This window comes from Epinephelus moara, chromosome 6, assembly GCF_006386435.1.
Source record: "Epinephelus moara isolate mb chromosome 6, YSFRI_EMoa_1.0, whole genome shotgun sequence".
NCBI lineage: Eukaryota > Metazoa > Chordata > Actinopteri > Perciformes > Serranidae > Epinephelus > Epinephelus moara.
The window spans coordinates 9,405,429-9,420,573 of NC_065511.1; the positions used below are offsets into that span (position 1 = coordinate 9,405,429).

Here is a 15,145-nt window from a genome sequence, read left to right on the forward strand (position 1 = left end):
TCAAAACTTGCGACATCTGTGGCATTGTGCTGTGTGATAAAACTGAACATTTTAGAGTGGCCTTTTATTGTGGCCAGCCTAAGGCACACCTGTGCAATAATCATGCTGTCTAATCAGCATCTTGATATGCCACACCTGTGAGGTGGGATGCATTATCTCGGCAAAGGAGAAGTGCTCACTAACACAGATTTAGACAGATTTGTGAACAATATTTGAGGGAAATGGTCTTTTGTGTGTATAGAAAATGTTTTAGATCTTTGAGTTCAGCTCATGATTTTTTGTTCAGTGTACTTTCAGCATACACACTTTATCACTGTATAGTTAGTCACCACTCAGTGCATGCTGCTCACCTTCTCTCCATCGATGGCCAGGCTGGTGACAGTGATTGACACTTGCTGCCATCTCTCAGAGGGGTTGAAGACGCTGAGGGAGGTCTGTGAAGCAATGCCCACACAGCAGGTGTGAGGAAACCTCAGTTCTTCTGGCACCACCACTTGGCCTGAGGATGACAGTTGAATGGGAATAGCTGAGACAGGGAAATGCTGCCCCTCCACACATAAGAAGTGGCCAGTGATGTACTTATTAAGGGAGGATAGAGAGAGGCAAAGACTTGAACACTATCATTCATTGCAGCAATTACAAACTGAGAGTTGAACGCTCGTTGCAATTTTCTGATATACACAAGAAAATTAATTCTTCCCTGTATTTAACAAAGTGTTGCCCACATACTAACTAATGTATGACAAATAATGTTAATGAAACAACAGTAGTCAAATCTTATCATTTTTTCTAAATACAAGAGTGTACACAGTTTATTAAAATGGGTGCAGGAAGTTAACTTCACACCACGATCACTGCTACCTCTCAGTTCCTCAAGACCACCTGCCACCAGTGGCTCTGCACCATACTGAGTGTAAGGTTTTCCCATCATTCCAATGTCCTGCTGGCCCTGATGGGATATAGGGAGGTGATGGCACCCAGTGGACCCCGAAATCCCCAGAGGACCTGCTGTGGGATGGACGTGTCTCACTGTGAGATCACTGTTGGGTATGCCTGGGGGAAAAAAAAGGCAGAATACATTTAACAAGTATGTTTAATGGGTTTAACCATCATGTTGCATCATTGCCGATATTTTTCTGGGTATTTCACTGTTTAGTAATACACCCCACACCTCCTTTATTCGTGAAAGTAGGAAGAAGAGACATGCCTGCAGAGGACACACTGAAGAGACCACTTCCTGTTGTTCTGACATTATAAGCACCTGGATGTAATGGAGCTTCAGGTCCCAAATACTGCTGAGCCAGGTGGGAGTTGAAGAGAGAGCGCCCAGTGAGGAGGGACTGCATATCTCCTTGGTGAGGAAGGTCAATCAAGCCAGCACACTGTGGCTTAAAGCTGGGGATGGGCACATAGTGAAGCCCTTCTGATGAGTAGGACGGAGGAATGCCGAGGCCACTAGCATACACCGATGATGACACTGAGCCACCAGCTCCCCACTGCTGGGAGCTCTGAGGAGCTGCAGTGCTGCTAGTTTGCTGAATGTTCAGATTACTGCAATAGCCTGAGTCAACTTTAGTGAGCTGTCTTACGTTGGACTCAGAGAGGTGCTTGTGGTTCCTGCAACTTGCTGCAATATCTCCAGTTCTGTCCCCGGGGCAGCGGTAGTTGCATTCACTCTGGCTGCGAGTACAGCTCAGACCAGAGGCACTGCGTGGGGGCTCCGGGCTTTTACACTGCTGTGCTGGTAGTGGATCCAGACTTTGAGAATGCTGGGGTTGCATCTGGTCCAGGCTTTTGGCCAGGCCAAGAATATCGAGGTCAGACTGTGTATCTGGTTCCACAGGTGGAGTTGGACTGATTCTGATGATGGTGGTGCTCAGTGCCATACTAGAGTTATTCTGTGGACGGCAAAAAGAAGAACAACCCAAGACAATTAATACCACACTCATGATTAATACATAACTACAACCATTACACCAACAACACAAAAAACAAAATTAACTATTTTGTCTGTTTAGTTTAAAGAAAGCATGTACTCTTTAAAATACATGTTTAAAAGGATGTTTACAAAGTTAACCTTCTTGAAGAGCACATTCCCAACCTTTAAAAAAAAGCCCAATGGCAGTGATCTGGCTTCATTTCACAGAGCACGGACCTTCATGTTTAATGCTACAAGAATTGAATTTTCAGTGCTGATGCAGCCGAATTTAGGTATGTTTTACTTTGTCCTACCGTACCTTTCGCCTCTCGGGTGTAGGTATGACAGTGCCGTCATTCATTGAGATGTATGTGAGCCTGCTGAGACTTGGGCTGGAGCAGGTAGACTGAGGTGAGAGGTCAAGACCTGGACGTTTGTCTGCTATACCACCACTGGATGACATAGGTGACATCATACTGGCAAGACAAGACAATAATGAATGATGACTCAAAACAGAAATGTCCCATGTCTGTCAGTAGTAATGTGCATCAGCTAAACAGGATAAAAATAAAATATACCAGACTAAATATTTAAAATTGATGTGACAGTTCCTTTCTTGTCAAGTAATCATTTAACACTTTTGGTTTGAAGCCACAACAAAAATTACTTATATTCAGTATTTTCAATACATTGACACCATGTGTGATACCATACCCATCAGCGCTGGGAATGGAGGTTTGGCTTGGAGAAGAGTGAGTAAGCGGAGAGGTGGACGGTCTGAAGTTACAATGCGTCTCCTCCACACAGGGCTCAGAGAAACCCTTGGGCAGTTCTGAGAAACAAAGTTACTGTTAACTCTCACATTCATGATGTCATCTCAGTATTCTCACAGGGGCAACACTTTCTAATCATGTGCAATATGGTGGCTACTGATCTCTACAGTTGTTTAAATAAGGGCGATTACTGCCCAGAGAACTGGTGCAACTTTACTGTTTAAATCAGAAGCCTCACATTTCTGGTCGTTACTCACCAGATGCAGGGTCTAGTGGAGGTTGGGTGTTTTGGCAAGAGAAGCCAACATGCTTCTCAACAGAGCTACGAGGTAGTGAGGCAGTCATGATATTCCTGGGTGATGGTTTCTTCTCTGGAGAATTATGCGGTCTGTCTTGCTGCGAATGACCTGCACTCCTCGCCCTCTGTGGCGGAGAAGAGGAACCTTTAAAACAAGGCAGACTTGACTGCCCTTTCCTTGGGCCTGGTGGGGTTTCTGCCAAGCCAGGTGAGGAAGCAGAGCCTTTATCACTTTTCTGTGATGTTTCTAATGGAGTCCTAAAATTGCTAGATGCTTGTAGGTTAATTTCTCCTGGTTTGATTCCATTTTCTGTCCAGGTACTGCCTGAGGAACCACAAGTCTTGATAGCAGAGGAAGAGGGGTTATTATATGCTGCCATTTTGTCTGCAGGAGGCATCAGAGTGGAGGACTGTCCTGAGCCCACAGACCTTCTGGTAGAACCAGAAGATGTGCGAGGTCGAGGAATAGAGCTTCTTCTTGGGTCACCTTTATGACCTGGAGATAATGCATTTGGAGGAGGCGCTGCAGATGAGCTGTTTAAGGTTGTCTCTCCTCCTCTGTCTTTCTCCTCAGTTTTTGTCCTTGTGGGCTCCTCGGGATATCCTGCCTGAGGGTTTCTCTGAGAACTGCTGAGGTTGTCTGCCCAGCCGGTCAGGTCAAAGGTGGTGTGTGCCACAGAGGCATCAGTGCTGCCTGACATGTCAGTCTTTTTCAGGTATTTCTCCATGTCAAAGGCACTCAGCTCTCCAACACAGGTGCTTCTGTGCAGTGTGTCCAGCATGACGCTCTGATCTGGCTCCTTTCATAATGAACATATAAAAGAAGACGTTAGGAGGTCATGGTCACACGGTTAATAAACTTAACCTGAGTCACCCAAAAAATAACATTTTCTTTGTAAACATTTACAGATTATATTCAAGCAATTCTTAGTATGTTTTTCAGTTTGTTCTGGTGAGATCTTTAATAAAAAATGAATAAAGGATCAATTTATTAAATAATATGGAGTGCTGGGATTGAAGCACTAGTCTTGGATTAAGCTGCTTGATTAGTGCTTACAGTTTCTGTTCCAACCTGAGAAAACAAAACATAAACTCAGATTGAGAGCACTATCTCACTGCATGATAATGACCGAACCAAGACACTTACTATTAAATATAAAAGGTAATATTTGGGAGGAAAAAAAAAACATCCAAAGCCTCACATGTTCAGTGGAGTGTGGCCCTGCGGATTCAGGTCGATTCCTTGTCCTTCTCCGCTTGGACAGCTCCACAATCATAGCAGCCAGCTGCGATGGGTCAGTGCTGATGGACGCATCAGCAATGGCTGAAGCGATTGTGCTGATACTCAGCATCAGATGGCTGCTGTTGTTGTTAGGGGACACACGGCTTTGATTACCCAAGCTTGATTCAGAGCCAGAGCCCTCACTGTGGTCAGGTAGTGCAGCTCTAACAGTATGGTCCTACAGAGGGGATATTTATTTTATGTCAGAAAGCCATACTGCTGTGGATGTGATCTTACATGGATATACTGAAATATCAACACATCCAAAAAGTCCCTGTACCTCCTGATCACATGGTTCTGGATCAGTATCACCTTTCGGTGACATCCTTTCCCCTGGTGCCTCAAGAGTTTTGTCCAGGTCCTCTGCAAGGAGATGACCATGAGGAACAGACAGAAAAGCACAATGTAAATAATTTTAAAATAAACACAGAAAAGATCAGGTAATGTAAAAGCCTACAAAGAGATTCGTCAACCGCTGTGATACTGTGAACACACCTGGGTTGAGTGTTTTGTCTGCTTCACTGACTTCCACTGTGTCACTGTGAAGAGAGTCTCTAGCTGAGAACTCTGAGGGGTGAATTAGGGGAAATGGTTCTCTTTTCTCTGGAGAGGTAATGATGTAACCAAAGGACGGCTAGGGGAACAAAGACAAACTTTTAATAAATGTTACAGTTAAAAGAACTTAAAAAGCTAAGGCAAAAGACACAAGTGAATCCAACAACTTTACACCATTAGTCTGTACAAACTTGTCTACATTAGCTGAAAAACAATCTTCTTCAGCCCTGTCAAAATCATTTCTGGAGTTCTCTGCCAATGAACAACACATTGGCAGCTAGACTTTGTCAGCGATCAGATGCCAGCTGGTATATCCCCTCCACGGCTTTATGTATGAACAAATTCTTAACAGCCTTCATATGCACCCCAATGAGACTATATGAGAGTATGTTTTTAGTTAAAGGGATAGTGCACCCAAAAATGAAAATTCAGCCATTATCTACTCACCCATATGCTGATGGAGGCCCTGGAGAAGTCCTCACATCCCTTGCGGAGATCGGTGGGGGGAGCGGCTAGCACACCTAATGGCAGACGNCAGCAAAGACTTTCCTCATCCGTTGGCATTGCTTTGCATTTGAAACAACTACACCACCAGGTTTCCAGTGTTCCACTCCGGTATTCTGCGGCTGGCTGAGGCTCATGAGCTGCAGTGGCTGCTTCGTCCAGTAGCCTGAGTTCCGTGCGTATACTCGGGCTCAATCAACTACGGCTCAACAAAGAAATGCTGTTCCTCCTCAATTTCAAAGTCTTCAGACATGTTGGGCTGTCCTTTGCTAAAAGACCGTAGTGCAAATGATCTTTTAGCGACTGTGGCTACCGCTGTCTCCCCCTGCGGTGTACGTGTCACGTGATGTAAACACGGGTGAGCAAAGCTCATGCTTTCGCTGGTCTCGCGCAGGCGCACACACGTGAACGCGGAGCACAGAGAAGCAGTCAGAGCTACAGGCTACAGTGAGGCTAAAAACAGAGTTCATATGAGGTTTTTCGAAACAACTTTTTATGTCGGAGCTTCAGGACACTTGGATCACTACAGTTGAGCATGTTGGAGATATTTTGTGGATTCAATTTTGTGTTCTTGGATGTTAGTCTGGGGCGCCGTCTGCCATTAGGTGTGCTGGCCGCTACCCCCGCCGATCTCCGCAAGGGATGTGAGGACTTCACCAGGGCCTCTGTTGGCTTATGGGTGAGTACATAATGGCTGAATTTTCATTTTTGGGTGAACTATCCCTTTAATGTAAAAACCTAAGAAAGTAATTTTACTGACCCGTTTAATCCCATTCACATCCTCAGTGCTGCCCAGACAGCCCAGGGCTTCAGAGCGTTGTCCAAAAAACTGCCCAAAAGTCAGTCGCAGGTAGCTTTGGTCCTCCTGGTTAAACTCTGAAGAGACCTGGGAAGCCCTCATCAGGATGTGGCTGGTGGTGGGGGCCTTCCAAGATGAGTCACTATTAAAGGTGTTGTTGCTGCTGACTGGTTCAATCTTCTCCTCCTATGTGAACAGCAATACTCACAATGAACCACAAGAGGCCGTGATTTACAAAATGCAGTGCAGCTGACAGTTAAAGGTTTCTGTTAGTGTCTTCTCTTACAATACGGCAGTTTTATTCATTTGATTATGACAAACAATGTAATCCAAGTAAATTTTGGTTACTTTAGTGTGTGGTGACAAGTGTATCTTTATTGGGTATTCTGCAATGTTTTCCAATGTTACTTGGCCGGTCAGAAATGAAAACTGTCTCTTGAAGTAGAGAAAAAAAAATCGAATTTAAGACATGAAAGAAAAAAGAGGGCTGTTGTTTACCTGCATGAATTGGTGCTCCTTCTCAAATTCCTCTTGATCCTTAACTATCTTTTCCATGGCATCACCTGCAAAGGAGGAAAATTTGTCAGAAAGCATCTATTTATTCATGATATTCTCTACAAACATAAACACCACATTAGAGCAATCTTACAGTAATACAATAGAGCTGTAGATTTGGTACATACAGGCAGGAACAAAGTCCTCCTTCTGAAACTGGCCAACAGTCTCTGATATCTTCCCATCAACCTCTTTCTCAAAGGAGGAGTAATATGCCAGGTCTGTCACCCACTGCCCTTCTTCATTCTGGTACACCACACCATGACTGGCATCGGCTTCTGAAGAGACAAGCAATGCCGTTAACATAGTACACCATGGAACGATATGTATGAGTACCTACTATCATCTATGTAAATATCTGAAGCCCACCTTGTTGAAACTCAACTTCCAGGTTGTCTGGGCAATGGTTCCAGCAGTCATCTGAATCTTCTTGTTCCTGGTGGAAGCTCTGGGAGAAATACTTGGCTTCCAGAGAGGTGGAAAGAGGATTGTTTTCATCCTCACTGGTACTGTCTGAGGCCTCTGCAACAGTTACATCACCACAAGGCCCTCCCCTTATGCCCAAGGAAGGCCTGCTACCATCAGGCACATCTACTCCATCATCATCATCATCATCATCATCATCATCATCATCATCGTCATCGCATTCTGGCAGCAGTACCTAACGGTGGGTGGGATGACAAAAGTGTACATGCTGCATAACAATGACATTTTATTTGAAAATGTGCAAAATGACATGTTCCACCCCCTACAGTAAGGACTACACAATGGAGCTGTCCCACTCAGTAAGCAAAGTTGATGACGTCTATTTAATACTTTATTCTGTTTGATTCCATCTTCAAGAACATAGTGGGATGATAGTTTCTTAGGTCTTTATAAAACCCTGAATTCAACAATTCGCCTGTTGTGTACCTGAGAGAGGTGGAAGCTCCCCTGGGTGCCTTGAAGGTGGGAGAAAGTTAGGTGTGCTGAGTCCTGAGGTCTTCTAAGTCCAGCTCCACTCCTTAGGTAGACTGAGTCCAACAGTCGGTCAACAGTGGGCCCAGACTCTGTGTTCTCCATGGCATCCTTGCATTTAAACAGAACCAAGTTGACAAAGAGAGTCTTAAATCACATTTATAAGCATTTTAACCTTTGCAGCTTTTACAATATGTATTTTTTTACTTTCCTCAGTAAGGAACAAGCACACAATCTATGACAGCACATAAACTATGACAAGCTAACAAACATTGTTTTTGATTTAAGGAACAATGTTTTTTACAAGTGATATTTTACCCCTAATCTAACTTTTGAATAAGGATGACCTAACTCAATTATTAGATGGACTGTAGCTAGTCTACAATTTCACTACTTTTCCTCCTAAAACAGAAGTAAAAAAACACCACAGTCATTGAAAGTAAAGCAACATCATGCAATTTTATAGAAATAAATATACGCATGGAATAACCAAATTACAATGCCCACCAGTTGGGCTGTTACAGTTACATTACAGCTGTCATGATTATTTACTTACCAGTGCCTCCTGTCGGTCCAGGACCATGCTCCAGTTGACGGGAGAAAGTCTTTGAGTTCCCCCTGATGCCCCAAAGGAAGAGCTGGCCTCTCCTGTTCCCACAGGACCCACACGGTCACCCATCTGCAAAAAAAATTGTTTAAATCAAGCAGCAGATTGAAAAAAAAAAACTACAGAATATAACAGTGTGCCAATAAAATCTACATTATGTATGGTGTACAAAATTGGTATCTTCAATATGCACTATACTGTGCACGAAATCTCAAAAAAAAAAAAAAAAGCACAAGTAAGCCTTTGTTACTGCAGATAAAGCACTGGGGGGTATTCCAGAAAGCGGGTTATGTGAAAACTCAGAGTAAGTTAACCCTGAGATGAGGGAAACTCTGAGTTATCCGTTCCAGAAAGAGAGGTAAATCAAACTCTGAGTCAGTCACCATGGTAACAGACTCTGTGAACATAACCTGCTCACTGACAGGTTTTCTTCAATAAACCCTGAGTTTTTCTCTGTCTCCTCCCTCTTACACGCTGTTTCATTTCCTCATTCATTCAGTCCGTGTCAAAGCTTGTATCGAAGCGCATTAATTAGCGGAGATTTACCGTCTGTCACAGTCTAAATCCTGCTGGATATTAGTTTGTTACTCAGGACTGTCTTAAGTTACTGAATTTATGCACATCAATCATTTCTTTGGACATCAGTTTTTGTCTTTACATTCAAATATTACACAGCGAGAATTCACCCTCAGCTCAGAATCAAACCTCTGTCCTTTTTATATTTATTATTTTTTATAACACTGTGCACAAGGATCAGACTGTCAGTCTGTTAGAGCAGCTCCCAAATGTTTATTGCACATAATGTGTAGGTCTAATTATTTAAATTTTAAAAATCGGTATGAAGCTTTAGACACGTAGTATCAATGACTAATGATCTCTATCACTGATGTCATTGGTCGCACTGATGGAACATAATTCCTATAGCCTAATATTGGGGATTATATGTTAATATTTCTGAGTGAGCAATGGTGCAGCATTTCAGTGTCTTTAAATTTACTACATTTGTAGCTGAAATAAAGTCACTGAATGCTGTTGAGTCAAGATACAAATAGATGTCCAACATTTTAAAATCTACTGTATTTTAACCTCAACGTCTTTTCAAGTGCAAATCACCAAACATATTATTACTGGGTCAGACTGTGAGTTTACAGTCATGTCTTTATGTCTTTGATCTATAGCCTAGCCTATATGTTTTAAATCTTCCTATTTTTCAGTTGCTGCCTCCTGTGTTTTTCCCCATCAGATTAAATCTGAACAAATATATTATTATATATTATTAATATAATGTAATGTATCTACAGCCTGATACACAGTCAGATTCCACCACTTTATCTTCATTAAGGAAATGTAAGTCTGATAAATGATGAATAAACGGACAACACTGAATAAAACTTTTTTATTAACTTTATGGTTAACTTATTTACACTTTCCTCGCTCTGACTCAGGCTCTTCTTTTAAAGATAAACGTGCACCGTCTGCTACACATGCACTGATATCTCTCCATCCACTGGATTAAAATGGAGGCGCTGTCTTTGTCTTGTTAGATGGACTGCAGCCAAAGTTATTAGTTACACCTGTGTCTGTCAAAGTACCAGAAGTGAGCCTCATTCTTACCTCAGTGTGTCTGGAGAGACTCTTCCTTCCATGTCCTGGCAGATCCAGATCGCCATCCTCATCCTCACCAATAGCACTGCTCCCCACAATCCCCAGCCCACGCAGGACATCATAGGTGGTCTGGACTACGGTTGTTGGGAGGGGGATGGTTGAAACTCCACCATCATTTCCACTTTCCTCACTCCCGCTGCTCCCATCACCACCTCCTCCATCCCCTGGAGTTACACAATGACACCAAACAAACAAGTTGTCACCTAAAGATTCCAGGAGAGCTGGCAAATGAATCTGTCCAAAGTAAATTAATGTTCCTCAAAACTACCAATAAACAGACCCTTGTTGAATACTTATCAAGCCTTAATATGTGTTCACTTTGAAATATGAAAAAGCAGGAAAACAAGTCAGAGAACCAAAAAAAAAAGAGGAAATAAACAGGCAGTGAAGGACAGTTGTTAAGCCAGATTTTGTACCTGTGACCGGAGGGTTGATGACTTGTCCCTCAGCAGATCGTCTGTGTTCAATCCCAGACAGAGATGGACCACCACGGCTGCTGGAAGCCTCATCATCAGAACTGCCTCCCTCTAAGCCCGGCCTGAAACTCGGACGATTACTCTCTCCAACCTGTAGCCACATGTACATATACACAAACATAAAAACAAACACTGCAAAATCAAAACTCTGATGAACAGCACATTCTGATACAGATAATGGAGGTACTCAATACTGGATTTTTTGAGGCTGATACCAATAATTATATGTGAGAGTTTAAAAACTCTGATGACAAAATTGTTTTCTATTTCTGACCAGTTGTCTGGAGGTGCTGGGCAGCAGCCGTGTCCTGGCAGCATTGCTGTTCCTTCTGGCAGACTCCAGCTCATCCTCAGTGTCCTCATCACTGGCAGGACAGGAGTCCATACCTGTAGCAGCAAGACGCACATCAGGCATCTGGAAGTCCTCCTGAAGAAAAGGTACACAAGATATTACAAATATCTTTATTACAGTTGATTTACTTGAGTCAAATATATGATTTACAAAAGGAAAGACAGATTGGGGAAGATGGTAACTTTGGAATTAAGAGAGTCAGAAGAATCAGGGTCACTTGCCAAACCCCACATTTCCAGGTGATATTTATAAACCTAAATATTATTTCCAGACAGGGAGATCATATTTATATGATCCCTAAGCAGTACATGCGCACAAAATACTACGGGAGTAAATATTCTCACCTGATTGTAGTCATCAAGGAACTGGTGTCTATACTGTTCTGGGTCTGTTGAACTTGGGTTTGATATGCTGTCAGCAGCAGCTGGGAGTCCCTATGAACAATTACATATATTAATGGGACGCTAGGACAAATAGATGAAGTGAATGACAGCTGAATGAAAATTTACTGAACAGTTTTCTAATGGCTCACTAATAATGGTGAAGTGTAAGAGAACGTGTCGGTAAGGTTCAAAGTGTTTCAAAGGGAGAAGAGTCTTACTGTTGCAGGAATCTCCTGGCCCTCCACTCTGCCTCTCTGCATAGCAGGAGGAACCATCTTATTGAAATACAGTTCCAGCTCATCATCAGGCAGGTTGTTTGAATCAATGTCATCATCTGGGAATCGAACACATGTTCACAACATGGCTCACGCTTTGACAACATGTCGGAAATCTCTGTTCATTACTTACTATTAAAATATGGAGGATGTACGAACCTGTGATATCGCTGTTCATGCTGTCCACAGACATGAGCTTCTCATTTGCCAGGAAGCTTGAGTTACTGCCACTGAAATGGTCACTGTCCACTCCTTCACTCTGCACAATGTCCTCTTCAGCTGTTGCGGGTACGGGCTGAGCCTGTGTAAATTACCAAGGAAAAGAGAACGTATTTGCAGGGACTTCATCATGGTTTTGTTGGAGATAAAAGGCTTTTATGCACTGGAATTATCAGATGTGTTTACATGGACCCTAATATTCCACTAATAATCAGAATAATACAACAAAAAAGCAAACAAAACAACAAACAAACAACAAACAAAACAAAAAAGCCTCATTTAACCACCTCAAGCGGAAAAGACTGGTCTGACCCAGCCCAATTGAAGGAATTTTCAATCAGGTTGAGAGGGATGGTGTTAACACCTCCCCCTGCTGACGTTGACAGAGGGATGTTCATGAATTTAAAAAACGATTTAACACTCAGCTAGTGCTACTTTTTTATGTCAGCGCTCTGATTAATAAATATATTATTTGAGTTTTAAACAGTGGCCTTATGTAACCTTATTACAGGCTGTAATGTGGAGTGGCTGGTCATGACAATAGTCAGTTGCTACTAGTCACAATAACCTGCATACAAGATGTTTATGGAACATCGGTAAATTGTAGCATCTACCGATAGTCTGCATGTGAGGTGTCTGTAATGTGTAGCTAAAGAAAATAACCTAGGTTACAGTTACATTACTTACTATTAAATTGTGTTAACAAGCGTAAAAACTTATTTTTCTTATATACTCTATGTACTGAATTTATTGAATTTTCTGATTCTTTGTATTGTTTAATAAAAAGATATTAAAGATGTTCAACTATAAAGACATTTAACTGAAATTTAGCAATATAAAATGTCCTTAATTATATGAGTTAAGCCCCATGGCTCTCACATTTTGATATGTATGCAAAAAAGGTCCACATGTTTACGAGCCAGAAGAAACTGTATTATGACTAAAGTTGGGGTACAAAAATTACAGCATAAGAGCCATCCCAAACAAAAAGTACAACTGCCAACTGGTCAAGAGTTAAAAACATTGGTACCTTTGTATCTGGACCATCTTTATATCCAAACTGGGCAAATGTCAGAAGCCCTGTTGACAGCTCTGTCAAAAGAGACAGGAAAAAAAACAAAGTACATTAGTATCATTCAAAGGAAATGTGTCTACTTTTAATAGTAACAGTCATTTCCTCTCAATATATAAGAAAGCACAAATATACGTCCATGTAGTATTTGGTAAAGCCAACTTCAATGCATTTTCCAATCATTAATGGGGTTATTGATTCCGAGGCTGGGCAGTAATAGAGCTAGAAAGGTGCAACAGCATTTACCTGTTCCAAGTTCTGTGGGCCGGCCGTTGACTGAGCTCATATGTGTGGGGGGAAGCCCCAGGTTGGGGCCTTGGGTTTGAGATGTACTTTCTTCCAAATTAATCTTCACCAGCATGTCTGAAAAACGGTGGGCTGCAATGAAGTCATCCGCATCGTCCCTGTAATGCAGACGAGGATGTAATGAGGATAAAGGATAAATAATGAGGAAATATAAAATACTATAGTTAGACATTAGGAATGTCCATCTCTTCACAGCAAAGCACACAGCGTTATGTATTAAAATTAGGCTGTTATACTTTTAATATGATTAAATGAAATTGAATTCCTCTCTGCCGAATGAACATAACTGTAAAAGTACTAGTATAGTTCAACCGACGTGTTGACTCAAAAAGATGAATGTAAATTAAGATACGTGTATTGTATTTCATAGCATGGCTTATACTTTTAGGTGACAATCTTCTGCATTACTTTAAATAATGTGAACGTTAGTAAAAAAGTAATGCAAGTGCAACAGTTTTAGAAAAAAATCTGCAGTTAAACATTTCTAGGAACTATAAGACAAGATAAGGCTTCAAAACACTGCAAAACAGAAATCCGCAGTGTGAAGTACATGGACAGTATAAACTCACAAGTCATCTTTGAAGCTGAGGGCGAACTTAGGCTGTTCTCTAGCAGATGACTTTGTGTCGGCCTGCTGCAGCTCTCTGCCCTCTAGATATGACGCCTCAACAGGATCTCCTCTGTAAAGCAAAAGAACATAGCAACTGCTTCAACAAAACACCTGATTGTTAACATAGTAAACAGCTCTACATCATGAGTTGTGAATACTGACTCATTATAGACATCCTCAGTGCTGTTCCTATTACTTTTGTGGGAAATTTCAGAAACCAAAAAGGGGCTGCAGCAACTTCTTGTTAACAAACAGTATCTATATGGAGTCATTTATTTGGCAGGCACTTCCTATTTCCAGCGGCATTTAAAAGCTACAATTCGTACAAAGACAAACCTCCAAAACAGGAATTGGAATAATTTCAGTGTCCATTGCTGAACTAGTCAAAAAGCAGTGTGATGATTCATACAATGATGCATTAGGGTGTTTCCACAACAAGTCACATCTGTCCAAAACACAGCATGCTCCCACCTGTTGTCCGAGCTAGGTTTAATTTTAGCCACTGTAGAGGCGGCCACTGGGAGTCCTGGGCCTGAACCCAATGTCACATTCCCCAGTGTGGCACGGCCACTGGTGCTGTCCAGAGACTTGCAGAGGAAACTGGGGAAGGCTTCATCTTCCAATTTGTAAAAATTATCTGCCATGTTTTTGAATGGAGCAGGGTGACAGCCAAATGTGGCTTGACTTCAGTTCAGGTAAAGACCATCTGAAATTTCTAGGAAAAATGAATGGGAGAAATAAGAAGCAGGTTAATATTAATTTGAGAGGTCGAAACACGTCCAATAGCTTATGCAAACTTTACAGAGTACTGGTACAGATTAAATCATTTAGATTGTGTCTCTATTAAGAAATGATCTGCTTTATGATACTACATTACAACTGCGAAAACCAGCTGAGAAAAGTTAAGTTTGTTGTTCACAAATTATTTGAATATTTGAATGTATGTTGTTGGAGAGTAGAGTTTGGGCTGGCGTTAGAAAACTACTAAACAAACTGAGAGCAGTTAACTAGCTAATTATGCTAGGTCAGCTAACTTTTCACGCTAGCTAGTTTACTTGCTAAAAACAAGGGGGTTTGTCAAAATCACCAGCACGCTCAAATTTGGGAAGACGTTACTCCACTATCTTCGTTTATTAAGTTAGAAAGAAGTGTAACAACAACACAAGTCGCAGCCAACAAAATAAACTAGTAAAACCTACTTGCTACCCTGACCCTAATCTTTACACTGACCCATTTCGGCAAGAAAATGAATCATAACGTAAACGTTAGTTGGACTTCAACTCACATTCACTCCTGAAGAGGGGCCGAGAGACCACGATTCTTCTTCAGCGCGACTTTTGTCTTCATAAACTTGTGCAGACACGTTGCAAGATGTAGTTAAGTTCCAAAAGTCACTTCCCAAACACTTACATTGTTCATTATTTCTTAAAATCAGGTACAACAAACAGACCGAACAACATTTCGGAGGACCAAGCAGCGCCCAGAAGCCACAGGAAGCCCGCGTGAGCGTCATGTCACGTGGGCGGGACTTAACCAATT

General features: G+C 41.9%; 1 protein-coding gene across 3 annotated transcripts in view; it reads right to left on the reverse strand.

The window, feature by feature from the left end:
- The window catches only part of cep192 (centrosomal protein 192), a 36,498-nt gene extending 22,248 nt beyond the window's left edge, over positions 1-14,250 (reverse strand). For 2 of the 3 annotated variants that reach the window (XR_007570165.1, XM_050047691.1), the window contains exons 1-25: positions 14,078-14,250; positions 13,566-13,676; positions 12,937-13,094; positions 12,649-12,710; positions 11,559-11,700; positions 11,343-11,458; positions 11,086-11,175; positions 10,664-10,816; positions 10,330-10,480; positions 9,863-10,077; positions 8,198-8,320; positions 7,597-7,752; positions 7,054-7,345; positions 6,813-6,962; positions 6,628-6,692; positions 6,091-6,315; positions 4,767-4,905; positions 4,552-4,634; positions 4,192-4,449; positions 2,949-3,789; positions 2,633-2,750; positions 2,238-2,394; positions 1,208-1,898; positions 862-1,053; positions 351-499 (exon numbers count right to left, since the gene is read on the reverse strand). Coding sequence is in view for 2 of the 3 variants with exons in the window: in XM_050047691.1 (XP_049903648.1) it covers positions 351-499; positions 862-1,053; positions 1,208-1,898; positions 2,238-2,394; positions 2,633-2,750; positions 2,949-3,789; positions 4,192-4,449; positions 4,552-4,634; positions 4,767-4,905; positions 6,091-6,315; positions 6,628-6,692; positions 6,813-6,962; positions 7,054-7,345; positions 7,597-7,752; positions 8,198-8,320; positions 9,863-10,077; positions 10,330-10,480; positions 10,664-10,816; positions 11,086-11,175; positions 11,343-11,458; positions 11,559-11,700; positions 12,649-12,710; positions 12,937-13,094; positions 13,566-13,676; positions 14,078-14,250 (5,010 nt within the window). In the remaining variant the exon portion in view is untranslated. The remainder of the gene's footprint in view (positions 1-350; positions 500-861; positions 1,054-1,207; positions 1,899-2,237; positions 2,395-2,632; positions 2,751-2,948; positions 3,790-4,191; positions 4,450-4,551; positions 4,635-4,766; positions 4,906-6,090; positions 6,316-6,627; positions 6,693-6,812; positions 6,963-7,053; positions 7,346-7,596; positions 7,753-8,197; positions 8,321-9,862; positions 10,078-10,329; positions 10,481-10,663; positions 10,817-11,085; positions 11,176-11,342; positions 11,459-11,558; positions 11,701-12,648; positions 12,711-12,936; positions 13,095-13,565; positions 13,677-14,077) is intronic. The other variant, XM_050047692.1, reaches the window with a different exon arrangement.
- Positions 14,251-15,145: the final 895 nt, after the last annotated feature.